We start from the raw sequence: 17,649 nt of genomic DNA on the forward strand, positions 1-17,649 counted from the left end.
CGCTGGGGGCGCCCAAGTGTGCCAGGAGGGGCGCATCAAGGCCCGTGGGCGCAGACAAGGATTGTGGACATGCCTGGCTGGTGACCGTGAAAATCCCTCAGTTACTTCTAACAACAAATTCTGAGCTCTGGTTATGGGGGGCCCATGGGAGAGCCCCCCACGGCCAACAGGTTTCCTGCACGAACCAACTCTGCTCCCAGGCAGCAGCTCCCCAGCCACTGGGCAGAACCCCAGCCCAAAGGGGAGAGAGCCCCCGTTGACTAGTGACGCCCGCCATAGGCCAGGGACAGGAGGCGAGCTACTCTGTCAGCCCACCCGTTCTCACACACGGGCACTCCAGCTTGTCAGATGGAAGGTGAACATTCTAGAGATTCTTTTCGCCTGCCCTGGGGTGACCCTAGGAGAGGACACAGTGCCGGGCTGGGCCCCAGCCATCCATCCAGCCGGGCGGCCAACTCCACCGCTGGACAAAGCAAGCGCCACAGCAGCTGACGTGTGGCTGAAGGGCCTTCAACACCACCTCACACTCGCGGTCGCAGCCTGCCTTGGGCAGACGCAGGAATCCAACCCTGAAGAGCAGAGGTTAGGGGCATCAGGCACCGGGCAGGCAGGCAGCTGGTGCCCCCAGGGGAGGATTCCTGGGGAGAGGTGCCCTGGGAGGGGCCGGCATCTCCCTGGGACATCCTGGCCCTGGGGGCAGCAGACGGGTAAACCTGCCTGGCCCAGAGGTGGAGCCGAGGAATGTTGCCTGAGACCAGGAGGAAAGATAAGCACGTGGGAGGAAAGGAAGCAGCTTGGACTGTGCAGAGGAGAAAAGGCCAGGAGGGGCTGGGGCAGGGCAGAGACACAGAGAGCGGCCATGTACCTGCCCTTGGGGGGACCAGTCCAGTTCAGTTCAGCCGCTCAGTCCTGTCCAACTCCGCGACCCCATGAATCGCAGCACGCCAGGCCTCCCTGTCCATCACCAACTCCCAGAGTTCACTCAGACTCACATCCATTGAGTCAGTGATGCCATCCAGCCGTCTCATCCTCTGTCGTCCCCTTCTCCTCCTGCCCCCAATCCCTCCCAGCATCAGAGTCTTTTCCAATGAGTCAACTCTTCACGTGAGGTGGCCAAAGTACTGGAGTTTCAGCTTCAGCATCATTCCTTCCAAAGAAATCCCAGAGCTGATCTCCTTCAGAATGGACTGGTTGGATCTCCTTGCAGTCCAAGGGACTCTCAAGAGTCTTCTCCAACACCACAGTTCAAAAGCATCAATTCTTTGGTGCTCAGCCTTCTTCACAGTCCAACCCTCACATCCATACATGACCACAGGAAAAACCATAGCCTTGACTAGACGGATCTTTGTTGGCAAAGTAATATCTCTGCTTTTCAATATGCTGTCTAGGTTGGTCATAACTTTCCTTCCAAGGAGTAAGTGTCTTTTAATTTCATGGCTGCAGTCACCATCTGCAGTGATTTTGGAGCCCAGAAAAATAAAGTCTGACACTGTTTCCACTGTTTACCCATGTATTTGCCATGAAGTGATGGGACCGGATGCCATGATCTTCGTTTTCTGAATGTTGAGCTTTAAGCCAACTTTTTCACTCTCCTCTTCATCAAGAGGCTTTTTAGTTCCTCTTCACTTTCTGCTATAAGGGTCGTGTCATCTGCATATCTGAGGTTATTGATACTTCTCCCGGCAATCTTGATTCCAGCTTGTGCTTCTTCCAACCCAGCGTTTCTCATGATGTACTCTGCATATAAGTTAAATCAGCAGGGTGACAATATACAGCCTTGACGTACTCCTTTTCCTATTTGGAACCAGTCTGTTGTTCCATGTCCAGTTCTAACTGTTGCTTCCTGACCTGCATACAGATTTCTCAAGAGGCAGATCAGGTGGTCTGGTATTCCCATCTCTTTCAGAATTTTCCACAGTTTATTGTGATCCACACAGTTAAAGGCTTTGGCATAGTCAATAAAGCAGAAATAGATGTTTTTCTGGAACTCTCTTGCTTTTCCCATGATCCAGCGGATGTTGGCAATTTGATATCTGGTTCCTCTGCCTTTTCTAAAACCAGCTTGAACTTCAGGAAGTTCACGGATCACATATTGCTGAAGCCTGGCTTGGAGAATTTTGAGCATTACTTTACTAGCGTGTGAGATGAGTGCAATTGTGTGGTAGTTTGAGCATTCTTTGGTGTTGCCTTTCTTTGGGATTGGAATGAAAACTGACCTTTTCCAGTCCTCTGGCCACTCTGAGTTTTCCAGATTTGCTGGCATATTGAGTGCAGCACTTTCACAGCATTATCTTTCAGGATTTGGAATAGCTCCTGGAATTCCATCACCTCCACTAGCTTTGTTCATAGTGATGCTTTCTAAGGCCCACTTGACTTCACATTCCAGGATGTCTGGCTCTAGGTCAGTGATCACACCATCGTGATTATCTGGGTCGTGAAGATCTTTTTGTAGAGTTCTTCTGTATATTCTTGCCACCTCTTCTTAATATCTTCTGCTTCTGTTAGGTCCATACCATTTCTGTCCTTTATCGAACCCATCTTTGTATGAAATGTTCCCTTGGTATCTCTAATTTTCTTGAAGAGATCTCTACTCTTTCCCATTCTGTTGGGGGAACCACGACCTCTTAAAACAAAGCCCGGTGCCCACCAGGGGCTCTCAGAGTCACGGGAAGGATGCTGACAACGTCAGCTTGCGAAAGACACACCCCTGCCTGTCCGGTGAGGCCTCGGCTGTACGTGCGTGTGCTAAGTCACTTCGGTCGTGTCCGACTCTGTGCAACCCCGTGGACGGTAGCCCGCCAGGCTCCTCTGTCCATAGGGTTTTCCAGGCAAGAATACTGGAGTGGGTTGCCGTGCCCTCCTCCTCCAGGGGATCTTCTCAACCCAGGGATCAAACCCGTGTCTCTTACATCTCCTGCATTGGCAGGCGGGTTCTTTCCCACTAGCACCACCTGGGAAGCCCCCAGCTGTACATACGAAAACCACGCAAACCTAAAGAGGATTGGCATGGGGGGTCTGGAAAAAAAAAGGAAGAAGGCACGTGATGGCCATCAGCGGTGTCTTTGCCTGGCGTGACCACGAGTTGCTTTTATCTGCTTTACATTCCTCCGCATTTTGTATGAAAGTGGGTATTTAACAATCCGAGGGCAAAGAGAAACAACAAGATTATTTAAAACTTAGAAAGCTAGTCGGGGAATATGCCAAATGCCACCTTCGATTATTTCTTAATACGCTCATAAGAGATGATTATTTTCTTCTTTATTCCATTTCTTCTCTTTTTTTGCCCCTCCATTATTTTTGACAAATAAATATGTTACTTTCAAGACCACAAAAAAAAAAGTCAAAAGAAATGAACCGTCCGGTCTCTCGACATGAAGGACACGCGGCCACCAGAGGGCGGTATCCCCAGGCAAAGAGGAAAAGCCTCCTTCTCTGGGGCCGGGGGGCCGGCGGCTTCCTCCAGCCTGGAGCAGAGCAGCAGGGCTCCGCGGGGCCAGTATGGGCGGCAGCGGGCTCAGCTGGGACGAGGGGGTCCGGGCTGACCGGTCGGACCCTCCTCCCTGGTCAGGGTCCTGGGCCAGCAGTCGCAGTAAATGAGGAACTGACAAAAACTCTCCTGCTCTGCATGCTGGTATCTTGGGTGATCAGCAGGCCTGGCAAGCGCTGCCGTCTACCTGGAGCGTGTCAGGCCTCTCTGAGCACAAGTCCCCCGGGCGTGGATGGCAGCGTAGCCGCCCCGTCTCATGGGGCCAATGGGGCGGATGAGCCCACGTGAAGCACGGAGCGCGGTGCTGACGCTCAGCACAGGCCCGTGCCCAGATCACATGGGCAGCCAGCCCTCACCACGGGGGCTGCAATCTTTCGGAACCGTCTGAGGCTTCCGGCTGCCATCCAGCAGCTCTAGGCTGGGAACTCCCCCAGCTCATCCCCCAAACCAAGATGATTCAGAGGAGCCTCAGCCTTCCCATCTGACAAATGGGCTCAGGGCCAAGGGGAGCCTTGTGTAATAAATGCTGGGCATGCAGGGGAACCATCTACAAACGGGGCAAGAGAACCGGGGGCCAAGGTGTTCCTCTGTGAAGGGAAATCTCCACGAACTGCCAAGAACATTCTGTGCCCTGGGCCAGGTAGGGGTCCAGGGTCTTAACTGCAGTGTGGCAGAGAAAAGACAGAAGACATTGAAGGCATTGAAGAGGCAGAGCAAAGCCAGCGAGAGTGAGGTTCGGAGGAGGGCTTGGCCGTGGTGCCCCAGCCGGCTCTCAGGCTGAGCCTGTGTGCCCAGGGGCACATGCCCCTGCCCTGAGCCTCAGTTTCCTCATCTGGTCCCTGTCTTGTGGGGCCACTGTGAGGGATGGGCCGGACCCTGGGGCTTGTGCCCCATAGGCGGGGTGAGGTCGGTACTCACTGATCTTGCAGGGAGGGGTCACTTCCAGACACTCCTTGTGCGCCCCGACGCCACACTTGGTGCAGAGGTAACCCTGGTAAAAAGTACCCCTGTGCCAGGGGAGGGCGGGAGGTGAGGTGAGCCCCGACCCGCCTGGCCTTGTGCTCCCACTGAGCAGCCAGCCCAGCCCGAGAGCTCCCAGGACCCCCGCCCAAACGCACAGCCTGGTGCCGGCCCTCCCCTTGGATGATCCTGGCCTGGCTCTGCAGCTCCTGTGACAGACCCCCTGGGAAAACCGCCTCCCCTCCCCACTGGATCCCAAGCACCGAGGGCCGCTGGGCCCACACAGACGGGCCGCTCCCCCGGGTCTCTGGGGCCCAGCGCAGCGCTGGCCTAGGGGCGCTGGGCGGTGAGAATGCAGGACAGGGCAGCCCCAGGCGCCCTCGGGGGCTGGGAGTGGGCAGGGCAGGGCCCCCACCTGAGGAACATGCGGCAGGCTTTGCAGTTGGTGGTCTTGTCAAACGTGTACATCTGGAAGCTGTGGTGGTTGGCGTTGGCCTTGTCGGGCTTGATGTTTGACCTGGAGGGAGGGAGAGCAGGTGCCAGGTTCCCTGAGCCCCACTGACACGGGAGCCCCGGAATCAGCCGGGCTCAGGACGCGGCCGGGGGCAGGGGGCCAGGAGGCAGAGCCGGGCGCTGCCAGAACTCCCAGGCCTACCCGGGGACCCTGATGCCCAGGGAGGGTGGGGGTCCAAGCGGAGGCTTTTGAGAGGTTTCTGAGGGTGACAGTGAAGGGCTGTCTCTGGACAAGGCTTGGGTGTGGGCCAGGGCAACCCCTCGTCACGACTCAGCAAACCCTCTAAGAATGTCACTGAGTGCGAGCCCGAGATGGAAAAATCTAAATGAATCGCAAGCTCACAGTGGGTCACCTCAAATGTCACGGGGGCTACACCCGTGTCTGCAATTCACCAGAGCGAGTCCACCAGCAGATGCTCCAGGACAGGGCGGAGGCGGGGGAGGGGGCTCCAGGACAGGGTGGGTGGGGGCGGGGGCTCCAAGACAGGGTGGGGGGGCTCCAGGACAGGGCGGGGGCGGGGAGGGGGCTCCAGGACAGGGCGAGGGGGCGGGCAGGGGGTTCCAGGACAGGGCAGGGAGGAGATGGGAGAAGACGGCTCCAGGACAGGGTGGGGGGGGGGGGCGGGGGCTCCAGGACAGGACTGGGGGGTGGCGGGGGAGAGGGCTCCAGGAAAGGGCGGGGAGGGGGCAGGGGGACAGCGTGTGACAGAGCAACTCAAGGTGTGAATGCAGGAGCCCGGGCGTTTACCATGACGTTTTCGAATACTTGAAGTTTTTCACAATAGAATATGGGGAGAAAATTACAGCCCCTGGAAGCTGCGGGACTCACCGCCTGGCTGCCACCTCCTCTGACGTGCCTCATGTGGGACCCTGTTTGAGCCTCCCAATAACCCCAGAACCAGCATCGCCCTTCCACCAGGAGGGGAGGCGAGTGCACCTGCCCCGAGGCCCCAGGCCCAGCCGCCCAGGCCTCAAGGTGTGATGTGGCCGGGGACCCCAGTGACCAGCTTTCTCTGTGGGACAACTGGGGCTCCTCCTGGATTTCACAGACAAATGGTTCTGGGGCTTTCCTCAAAGGTGACCATCCGCAGCCTGGAAGGCCCCAAGGACCCAGGTCACCATGAGTCCGTCTGGCATCATGGCCGTTCCTGGCCACTCACTGCCCAGCCAGACAGGTGTGGGAGGCTCGGCTCCGGGGGCTCTGGCTGCTGGTAGATTAAGGATCAAGAATGCCACCCGGGGGAGGGGACTGGCTTCACCCAGGGCGACAGAGACAGGCTGAGCCTCCGGTCACTTGAAGGACCTCTCATCTGAGAAGCCCACGCGGGGCCAGCCACCCATACACCCCTGCCGTGGCAGACTCACATGGCCATCTCAAACTGCTCCATCCACTTCCTCTTCATGTCCTCTGTCTTGCAGAAAAACTGGAAGCCTTGCTTGCCTTGCAGGTGAATGAGATAGAAGCCGTAGGACCACTGCGGGGAGACGGGAGCATGCTTGAAACAGGCGCGGGCATGCACGCGCGTGCCCTCTAACGAGATGTCCCGGGGCCCCTCCAGGATGGCGGCCCACCCACTTCCACTCCCTAAATGTGATGCCAGAAAAACTCACTGGTCTGAAGTAGAGCAACAGAAAACACACAAAAAAAGGCAGAGGCGGCCATGGGCCACGGGAGCAAAGCCGGCCCAGCCTGTCTAGCCCTTGGCCACCACCAGGCCGGCCCAGTGCTCGGGGCCTCCGGATGGAACCAGGAAGAAGGGTTTGGGAAATATGAGCCCGTTTGTGTCAGAAAAGCTAGAGGGGAAAAGGAAAAGAGGGCAAGACGGAAAGAAGAAAGAGAAGATGACAGAGAGGAGACAAAACCCCCAGCTCTGAAAGCACCCCGTCCTCAACCTCCAGGGACCGGAGTGTGGGAGGCAGGGGGCGTCACTTCACACCCTCAACTGCAGACAGATCTGTGATCATCAACATGTGTCGTCTCATAAGCCAGAGGCCAAGGCGAGGCCGAGGGAATGCCATGAGCTCGCCTGGCTCAGGCCCACCCAGAGCCCCCAGACCCACCCGGAGCCCTCAGATCCCAACCCTGGAGCTCCTAGACCTCACTCCTGTAGTTCCCAGATCCCACCTGGAGCCCCAGACCCCACCCCCAGAGCCCCCAAACCCCACCCAGAGCCCCCAGACCCCACTCCCGGAGCCCCTAGACCCACCCCTGGAGCCCCCAGACCCCACCCCCAGAGCGCCCAGGCCCCACTCCTGGCTCAGGGAAGAGCTGTCAGCACCAGGCCCAGATGCACGAAGTCGGTGAGCAGCAGGGCGCTGGGGGCTTACCATCTTCCCGTGAGACTAGGCAGCATGAGGAGAGGAAAGGAAAAGGGGAGATGAGGTAATCAAGGAGCCTGGCCCAGCCCCGCGTCGGTGACCACAGCTTAGCACACAGCCCACACCAAGTGCCCTGGGACAGGGCAGCCAGGGCAAGGCCCTCCTCCCAGAGGGGAAGGCGACAGGCTGCACTCAGGGCGGATAGTGGGGTGCATCCTCAGCCCTGAGCCTGGAAGGAGCTACTGCTTTCTACCTGTAAGCTCGAGAGTCCAGGCTCTTTAGCACTTTGGTTCCCTGCACCCCCCACCCAGCCCAGGGCTGCACCTGCTAGGTGCTCAGCAGAAGCTTCGGCAGAGCGGCCCTGAACCAGACAGAAGTCATGGCCCCTCCCCCAGCGGTCATGGCCCCTCCCCCAGCGGTCATGGCCCCTCCCCCAGCAGTCATGGCTCCTCCTTCATCCATCATGGCCCCGCCTTCATCAGTCATGGCCCCGCCTTCATTCCTCATGGCTCCACCCCCAGCGGTCATGGCCCCTCCTTCATCAGTCATGGCCCCTCCCCAGCAGTCATGTCCCCTTCCTTATCAGTCATGGCCTCGCCTTCATCTGTCACGGTCCTGCCTTCATCCCTCATGGCCCTGCCTTCACAGTCATGGCCCCTCCCCCAGCAGTCATGGCCCCTCCTTCATCCATCATGGTCCCGCCTTCATCCCTCATGGCCCCTCCCCCAGAAGTCATGGCCCCTCCCCCAGGACTCATGGCCCCTCCCCAAAAGTCATGGCTCCTCCTTCATCAGTCCTGGGCCCTCCCCAGCAGTCATGGCCCCGCCTTCATTCCTCATGACTCCACCCCCAGCGGTCATGGCCCCTCCTTCATCACGCATGGCCCCGCCCCAACAGTCATGGTCCCTTCCTCATCAGTCATGGCCCCGCCTTCATCCGTCATGGCTCCGCCTTCATCCCTCACGGCCCCGCCTTCATCAGTCATGGCCCCTCCCCCAAAGTCATGGCCCCTCCTCAGCAGTCATGGCTCCGCCTTCATCAGTCATGGCCCTTCCTGCACCAGCCCACAGCCCCGTCTGAACATCAGAGTCTGACAGCCATAGGAAGACCCATCCAGAGCTTTCGTCCAAAGTGGGAGGGCTGGGGAGGGGCAGAAGTGTCTCTTGCTGCACGGGCACAGGGGCTGGAGCCAGGCCGCCGATGTCTAAGGCTGGACTCTACCAGAGGCCTCAGGCAGGGCCCCCACTCAGCGTCCTCACTGGGGTGCTGGGATCTGGATTTGGGGCCCCCGCCCCAACCCCAGGAAAGACTCAGACGAGAGACCAGGGAGGTGCTGGGCCTGACAGAGTGGCTAGAGGCCGGCCCGCCCACCAACCACCCTTTGTCCGGACACCCCACGACACCTCCCTCAGCGGGGTCAGCGCCTGCCCCTGGCCCAGCCCCAGCGGGGCCCACCTTCTTGACGTCTTTGTTGTTCATGGGGTCGTCGGTCATCTTGTGGAAGAGCAGCTCTATGATCTCCTTCAGCTCGTAGCTGTAGCCCCTCCTCTTGCAGACGATGACCACCTTGTCAAACAGGAACAGGTACCTGCCCGGCAGCACGGCCAGGGACCCATCAGCTTGGCCAGCTGGGCTCTGAGGTCACGTGACAGCCAGGGGCGCCTGGGTAGGGGGCAGGAGGGCTGTTCCCTCCCCGAGCCTGAGCCCGTCCCCCTGGCTAACTCTGACCCCTCAGCCAGGCCTCAGCTCCCAGATACACCTCCTCCAGGAAGCCCACCTACACCTCTTCCAGGAAGCCCACCTAGGCTCCTGCCCCAGAGGCCCGAGGTGCTTATGGGCTCCTCTGCCCCTCAAGCTGGCCTTCCTCGCAGCACTGGCCTCCGACGGTCACTCCCACTGACATGTGCATTGCTCACTGGACTGGGAGCCCTGTGGGGGCAGGGCTCATATCTGCTGTGACCCCGGCCACGGTCCCAGGCCTGGGACATGGCAGGTATGAGCGGAAGGCTGAACACACTAGGGCCATGCCAGCTCACCAGGGGCTTTCCTGTGCCCCACCCGGCACTCCTGACCGTCCCTTTGGCAGAGAACTCACACAGCCGCCCCTAGGAGCCTCCGGCTGGCCCCCAGCCCCGTGCAGTGCCAGCCACGGGCAGGGCAGCCAGTGGCCGTCGCTCTCAGAGAAGGAAGAAAGCAATTAGAATGGAGCAACCCGAAACTGAATTCACAGGAAAAGCTGTTTCCAGACCTGCGAGGGCGTGGGGTGCCCCCGGGGCGGGGCATCTGACTTGGGGTGCCCCAGCCCGGGGCCCGCTCCGCTCACCTGTCTTGCTTGGTGTGGTTGACTATGGACCGGACCTTCAGCTCCCCGTCGATCTTCGGTCTCCCGAATTCCTCCAGTTTCACTTGCTGGGAAAGAAAGGAGAAGGCCATGAGCCCGGGAGCCAGAGTGCGTTCCCTACGTGGAGAGAAACGCAGGTGGGCACATGCCCGGGGCGGCCGTTTCCCACGGAAACCGAAGGCGGGGGCCGTGGGAGACCAGCCCTGCGGTTCCTGGCTGCTGCTGAGGATGGAGCGGGGAGGGGAGACTGGGGAGGAACTGGGCCTGAGGCCCCCACTCTGGACTCCCCCCAGCTCTGCGGCAACAAAGGGCGATTGACGGGGGGCTCACGGTAACAGGCCGCTGTTGTGTGGCGCCCGAGTGGAAACCTGGTGGGGAAAGCCAGACGCCCAACCCGGAGAAACCGAATCAAAAAGAGAACAAAGAGCGCTTATCAGACGGAGGGCGGGCGGGGCGGGGGTCCTGCCTGTGGTTCCCTTGCCACAGGAAGAGCCTCGGAGTCACAGCCCTCTCTCTGGTTTGCAGGGATTTCAGTTTCGTTTTCCGCCTGGTTTGTACCTCTCTGCTTTGATTCACAAGAGACCGCTCTGGACAGGGTGCCCTGTGCCCGTCTACGCCGACAGATAAAGGAGGGGATGCTGCAAAGTGCTCTGGGGCCAGCTCGCCCAGAGTTACGATGGAGGCTCTCAGGATCTTCTTCCAGAGTTTTCTGTTTTCCAGAAGCTTCCAGAGCACGACTGAGCGTGCATCGTGGGGGCTTCCCTGGTGGCTCAGTGGTAAAGAATCCACCTGCTCACGCAGGAGACAAGGGTTCGATCCCTGGTCCGGGAAGATCCCACATGCTTCGGAGCAACTAAGCCCGCGTTCCACAACCACTGAGCCTGTGCTCTAGAGCCCAGGAATCGCAACCGCTGCGGTCCTCAAGCCCCGGGCCCGGGCCCCAAAGCCAGAGAGGCCGCCCCAGTGAGAAACCCTAACTAGAGAGCAGCCCCCGTTCACCGCAACCAGAGACAGCCTGTGCAGCAAACCGAGGGCCAGCACAGCCGAAAATAAAAATAAATACGATTCTAAAAGAAAATAAAAAAGTGCAGCATTGGTGTGACGCAGGGTGGGACCAACACCCCGATCAGACGCAGAGACCTCAGGTCTCATCTCCAAAGTGCAGGAAGACAGGCGCTAGGTCCACCTGCTCGGACGGGGTCCAAGGAAAACCACACGCCTGCTCACCTGCTGTTTAATCTTTGCTATTTAACGAGCAAGAACTGCCCGTACGTGAAAACTTAAAAATAAAAGCCGCTGCATTACAAAAGTAGTGCCCGTCCATCCATCGAAAACACCTGACACTCAGAGGGGATGACGGACAGGCCAGGCCCCACCGGGCACTGACACCACCGCCAACAGCCTGGCACAGTCGCCCTTGACCTCCTCTGCCCTCTGACAGGAGAGAAAAATCAGTCGAGTCATAACGCTGTCTGGTAACTTCTGTTTTCTTTGCGGATGACACGTGGTTTTCACACCCCATGTCTGCACAGGCAGTCCCGTCTGGGTTCTTCTGACCCTGGTGGGGTAGCCCGGGGATCTGCCCTAGACAGCCACTCCCCGAGACCCTGTAAGTTCAGGGACCAGGAGGTGAAAATGTGTGCAAACCAGTGGTTTGTGGCCAGGGTGATTCTGCACCCAGGGGCATCTGGTGACGTCTGGAGGTGTGTGTGGTGGTCATCACTTGGGCCCCCAAAGCACGGGGTGCTACCGGCATCGAGTGGCTAGAGACCAGGGGTGCAGCCCACCATCCTATGACGCACAGGACAGACGCCCCCACCACGAGTGGCTGGCTGCAGGTGTCAGCAGTGCCTAGATGGAGAAACCCCGGCTAAATGTCCCGCAGACTGTGCGAGGCCGGCGCTCGCGGACACGGTTGGGCGGGGGGAACACCGGTCTGCTTCCTGGGATGGCCCGTCTCCCCTCCCGGCAGGACAGCATGCTTCACCCAGCGCCCGAGGCTGAGCCTCTGACGGAGCCAGGGATCAGGTCCCGTGAGGCATCACCCTGCTAGAGGCCAAGGTGGAGAGGAGAATCCAGGGCAGCTCCTGGACAGGGTGACCAAACCCTCTCCACTGTCCCTCCCAGGGACTGCAAACGGGGGTGGCCAGGGGGCCCGGACCAAGAGGAGCCACAGCACCCCAGAAGCCGCATCCTCCCTTTGGACCCAAGAGAGTCCTGGTCCAGGCCAGGCAGGGAGAGCGGGGCGTCACGAGCGTCCTTCCCCTCAGGCCCCGCCCCTCAGCCAGCGGCCACCTTTGCCACAGGGCACCCAGGCCAGCCAGGGTGCACAGTCCGGCAGTTCAAGGTCAAACTCAGCTCCAGAAGCTGCTCTCCTCTCTCAGCGGGCAGCACGGGGCACGGCTGCACCTGCCTCCATGACCCAACGGGCAGTGTGCGGTCACCCGTGTGCTTATTCAGTGTCAAGATTGTGAAAGTAATGTTTAGAAATTATATCTATATCTACAGAGAGAGAGACGGTCACAATTATCTCCACGCTTTGGGCAGTCAACTCACCAAGTTTTCTATAGAGCTCTGAAATTCGCTGATTTTCTTCAGGGTCTCTTTGTCCCGTTTAACTTCGTTTATGTACATGGCCAAGTCCTGGGGCACAACAGAGGTGGGGAGGGGGTTAGCAGGCCCATGCTGGGCACTGTCCGAGGGCCGGACATTCCCGGAGCACCGTCCCCTGTTCCCAGAGGAGACTGGGCCTCAAAGTGATGCAGCGTGAGAAGCGACACCCACTTGACAAATAAGTAAGACCGGAAAGGTGCAGCCCATTGGCGGGCCGCGAAACCCCCCATAGACCAGAGTGGCTCCTTTTTAACGTCATTAGGCCCCCTTCTTGGTCCGAGAGGAAGAGAGCAGCCAAGGAGACTTGGGCCAGCCCACTCCTTGTGGAGCAAGGGCAGCTCTGGGCCTGGCCATCCACGCGCTGCGGCCTCCCAGAGGTCCCCAGGGGGCACTGCCTACTGCGCTCCAGCAGGCCGAGGGGGCAGGCACCCAGAGCCTGGGGTGGGGTCCAGGAGGCGGGCAGTGGGTGGGTAGGGGGCGAGAGCCTACTTCAGGCTCCCCTCCAGTGGCCCCTGCCCCAGAAGCCCACCGGCAGGGCAGGTTCCGAGATCTGAAGGCAGGACAGTGAACCGTCCAGCCCCTGCGGCCTCCATGGCCCCCACGGCCTGGAGCAAGGCTCTCCAGGACGACAGGCCGCTAAGAGGACCTTTTGACACAGACCGCCCACCACGGGGCATGGAAGCCAGCGAAGGGCCGGGCCTCCCGGGAACACGGCTTTGTAAAGATGGAGAATGCATACGGCACTGCCCGGTGACCTGGGCAAACTTCAGCCCCAGACAACGCAGATGAGAAAGGACGGAGCCCCCGCGGGAGCCTGCCTGGAAACGGGGTGCATCAGAGGCCAGGCATCGCGGGCGGCGGGAGCCACGGGCTGGCTCTGAGTGGGGAGGGACGGAGCCGGGCTCTCCTTTCAGTGTGGAGCTGCTCAGCGGCTTCTATGGACGGAGCGGGCAGGGGAGAGGCAGTGTGGCTCGGGGTTGGGGGTACATTTCAGAAGCAGCTGCCACAGGGCTCGACAGAGGGAACCACGGGGCCAGGCAGCCCACAACCGAGTCCGCTGCCTGGGTTCTGCTGACGGTAGCCGTGGACAGTCAGAGAGGCAGGAGAGGAGGAACGGAGCCCCGGGGGAGTCGCTGCGGGCCCCCCTGCACACACACACGGCCCCTCTGCCCTTGGTGGGTCTCATCCACCATCCTGCCCCCTCCTGTGTCTTCTGCCACCCCAGGAAAATCTACGTCTCCGGTCACAGAGGGCAGGTTGTTTGTTAGCCCAGGTCCGGTCCAAGTCAGCAGGCCTGGCCCGGAAAGCCCTGTCTGCCCGGCTTCTCCCCTGCCTCGGTGACCCACCTGCATGGCCTCCAGCGCTTCTTTGAGCTGCTGCCTCTCCGGCCGGTCGGTGGAATGGCTCAGAAGTTCCTGGAGGGGCGGAGGGCACCGGGTCACCACCCAGGGCCTGGGCCCGCCCCCCACCCAGTGCCAGGTGTGCACAGGGAGCCAGCCCCCTGCCCCCGGACAAGGCCCCCGCGCACCCTCCCCCAGGCTCTGGTCTGACTGCCCAACTCCAGACCGATGGCAAGTCCACCCCCAGGGGATACATGGCTTTGAGGCGAGCTGTCCCCAACTCTCATGGATAAAGAGAGGGACGTTAAGATAGCACAAAGCCAGGAGCTGAGCAGAAAGGGGAGCTGTGGACTCACTGAGGAGCCTCGCCCCGCACCTCGCGGAGACTTGCCGTCCCCCCAGCAGCCTGTCTGTCCCGAAGGGCTTCCTGTTCTCCTGACTACAGGAAGGCCACGGGCTGGGTTAAGAGTCCAGCCCCCGGAGCTCTTACTTCTGGCCTGAGGATGCTTTTCTGTCTCCCGTTTCATTTTCTCTTACTGATCCGAATCGTTAATGTTCCCTGTGTATTAACTGACAAATACTCGTAATACATATAAATTACTGCATAGCTCCTGATACTTATCTTACAGTTTTTTGTTTTGTTTTGTTTGGCTTGCTCCTCTTGGCATATGGGCTCTAAGTTTCCCGAGCAGGGATCAAACCCCCGGGCCCCCTGCACTGGGAGTGAGCAGTCTTAGCCACCGGACCACCAGGGAAGCCTGTTTTACAGCTTCTGGGCAGTTGGCATGGACTGTTTTCTGCTGCTTGTTCGTCTGTCAGTCTGGCCCGTCTGTGGGCTCCACCGCACACCCTGGGCTCTGTGAGCCCTGACCCGCTCCGGCCCGTCTCACCTTGAGGAGCAGGTGGTATTTGAGTACCCTCTGCATGGGGACCACCAGCAGGTCCTGCAGCTTGAACTTCCCGTCCTGGACCTTCAGGGTGCATTCCTGGGTGTCGGGGGAGCAGCAAGTGGATTTAGAGCATCCCTGCTCAGGGCTGCCAGACCCCAGCACCCCCACCTCCCAGCCTGGGGAGGAGGGCAGACCCAAGCCCTGAACTACACCTGGGTGTTCAGTGCGTCTCCGGTCAGGCTCCCAGACACCCTCCCCACACCCACTGTGTGCAGAGGGCAAGGGGCCTGCCGCCCCTCACAGCCTCAGGTCTGCGGTGGCCACCTGGAGGTGGATTCCGAGCGACCCCTGGCCTGGGATCTACCCGAGATGCTCAGGGGAGCCAGCTCACGCTAAGGGGGGACCACCCTCAGGAATGAGGGCTCCCAGGGGCTGCCTGGATACACAGGGGCATCAGGCCTCTCCAATGGGCATGTCACTTCCCAACACTGCGGGAGAAAGGGGACATGCCACCAGGATTCACCCTGGAAACCATCCGAGCAGCCAGATACAACCCAGGAAGCCCCGTCTCTGTGAACCGCCTGCTGCCCAAATGTGGCAGAGGCCTGGAGAGGAGCTCACGTCGGGGGCTCAAGGCGGGTGAGACTTGCAGGGCTGGGAGACTCCACGGCTCCCAGCAAACGTCCATCACCTGGGGCCCCCTCAGGGTCCAAACAGACCAGGGTCAGGGATCAGTCGTAGCCCCCCACTAAGCCAGGTCTGGTCCTGGGGCCCTGCCACAGCTGCACCAGGGGACTCAGGCTGGGCCAGGGCCAGGGCCAGTGATTTCCCCTGCCTACTCTCAGGGGAAAGGAAACACTCATTGGTCAAAAACATCTACAAACATGTCACGTCACTGCCCCGTCCCCACCTTTCCAGGAAATGGGCAAGAGACCAGGGATGGGCAGGCCCGGGCGGGAAGCCCCCAGTACCTCGACTTTCTGTCTGAAGTCCTCCCTGCTGGCCAGGAGCTGGTTCAGTGTGTTCTGGGCGTGCTCCATGTGACTGCAATACTCCCCATAGATCAGGAGCCTGGGTGGTGGACACACACACACACAGACACAGACACACACAGAGAGACACAGAGATGCACGCAGAGAGTCACAGAGACAGACACAGACACACACACACAGAGACAGACACACACAGAGAGACACAGAGACGCACGCAGAGAGTCACAGAGACAGACACAGACACACACATAGACACACACACAGAGAGACACAGAGACACACGCAGAGAGTCACAGAGACAGACACAGACACACACAGAGACACACGCACACAGAGAGACACAGAGACACACGCAGAGAGTCACAGAGACAGACACAGACACACACACACAGAGACAGACACACACAGAGAGACACAGAGACGCACGCAGAGAGTCACAGAGACAGACACAGACACACACATAGACACACACACAGAGAGACACAGAGACACACGCAGAGAGTCACAGAGACAGACACAGACACACACAGAGACAGACACACACAGAGACAGACACACACAGAGAGACACAGAGACACACGCAGAGAGTCACAGAGACAGACACAGACACACACACACACACTTGGTGTGAGTCTTCTGCTTTCATGACAAGCCATAGGTCTCTCCCCACGACAGCTCCTCACGAGTTCTCTCTGTGAGGCTGTGTTCCCTCCCTTCCCTGCCCCGGAGGAGGGCTGCAAACCACGGGGGAAACGGGCACCCGCCTTCCCCAGACCTTTCTACTCCAATGATTTGCTATTAAACTCAGAGTTTTCACATGAAAGCTGATTAAGACCCATCATCTCTGGAAGCGATCAGGGGCTGGAGACCCAGAGATCTCTGTGCAAGCTGTGCTGGTCCGTAAGGCAGGGCTGCCCCACATCGAGGGAGGGCTACGTGGGCAGCGAACGCCCTGCCCGTAGCCCAGCGGGCACTGCCCACATTGGCGGGCACAGCTCCTCAGCAGCCCCGACTCCCCGGGCCCTGCAGACCTGCTTCTGAGCACCTGGAGCCCAGAGCCCCCGAGCGGCCAGCCTTGGGGAGCGCCCTTACCTTCCGCACTCCCCCGGCTCACTCAGCCCGAGGTTCTGGCAGACAAATGGTGTGGACAGCAGGTCGCAGCCCTGTTTTCCTCACCGCACGCCCCTCACATCAGCCAGTACAGCTGCGGCCTTCCCCAGCCAGAAAACTTCTACTCATCCATCAAAACCCTGCCTTACCACTTCCTGCGGTGTCCCCACCCCTCCCCACCCCGTCCTCCAGCCTGGTGGAGTCCACCAAGGAGACGGGGCCCCCTGCCCGCCACCAGCTCTGAGCTCCAGGCACGGGTCTCCCTCCTCCCCACGTGCCAGCATGCAGCCTGGAGCCCTGGCCGGCACGGCCTGCACAAGGCCCTTACATACTCGGCTGTGAGTAGCCATGTGCATCCGTAAACAGGTGAAAAGAGAAATCTGACCACGGCCACTTTCAGCAAAGACCAAGAGACATACCCAGGCCTGCTCTCAGGCTCACTTACACACCACACTTAGGCTCTGGGAGGTGATCAGACTCCTAAGGTCACCAGCAACGGAGTGGCCGGGCCGGATCCCACAGCAAATCCAGAGCCCACGTGGCTCCCGCGCCCAGTCTCCCCAGCCCCGTGGGGAGGCCTCTTCTGAGTCCAACAGCCAGCACCCCAGGGCCACCCCCACCCGCTACCCAACTGTAGAGCAGAGCTGTGGCTACACACACCCGCCGCCTCCAACCACAGCTGGCCCCACTGAGATGGGAGGGGAACTGCCCAGGGACTCAGCTGACTGGCCAAAGTGCTCTGTCCTAGGTGGGACAGCAGTCCCCAAAGGCATGTCCACCAGGGGCCTCAGGATGTGACCCTGGAAACAGGGTCTCTGCAGATGTAATCACAGCCCACAGGGTCACGGTCAGATCACGCCAGACTAGGGTGGGCCCTGCATCCGAGGACAAGGTCCTTGGAAGAGAGGGAAGGACCCAGAGACACAGAAAGAAGCCAAGTGAGCATGGAGAACAGACCGGGGGCTGTGGCCACAAGCCAACAACATCTGGGGCCCCTGGGCGCTGGAAGCGTCAGGGAGGCCCCTCCCCACAGCCTCCAGAGAGAGCAGGCCCAGAGAGACCGGTTTTGGACACTAGCCTCCAG

At 59.9% G+C, this 17,649-nt stretch overlaps 1 protein-coding gene across 1 annotated transcript in view; it reads right to left on the reverse strand.

The window, feature by feature from the left end:
• VAV2 (vav guanine nucleotide exchange factor 2) overlaps positions 1-17,649 on the reverse strand; it is a 42,819-nt gene that overhangs the window by 17,065 nt on the left and 8,105 nt on the right. The window contains exons 4-13 of the mRNA XM_061431408.1: positions 15,435-15,534; positions 14,464-14,559; positions 13,580-13,648; positions 12,177-12,263; positions 9,603-9,688; positions 8,735-8,867; positions 7,289-7,303; positions 6,326-6,435; positions 4,863-4,964; positions 4,406-4,494 (exon numbers count right to left, since the gene is read on the reverse strand). Of these exons, the coding sequence (XP_061287392.1) occupies positions 4,406-4,494; positions 4,863-4,964; positions 6,326-6,435; positions 7,289-7,303; positions 8,735-8,867; positions 9,603-9,688; positions 12,177-12,263; positions 13,580-13,648; positions 14,464-14,559; positions 15,435-15,534 (887 nt within the window). The remainder of the gene's footprint in view (positions 1-4,405; positions 4,495-4,862; positions 4,965-6,325; positions 6,436-7,288; positions 7,304-8,734; positions 8,868-9,602; positions 9,689-12,176; positions 12,264-13,579; positions 13,649-14,463; positions 14,560-15,434; positions 15,535-17,649) is intronic.

The sequence above is a fragment of the Bos javanicus genome, chromosome 11 (genome assembly GCF_032452875.1).
Source record: "Bos javanicus breed banteng chromosome 11, ARS-OSU_banteng_1.0, whole genome shotgun sequence".
NCBI lineage: Eukaryota > Metazoa > Chordata > Mammalia > Artiodactyla > Bovidae > Bos > Bos javanicus.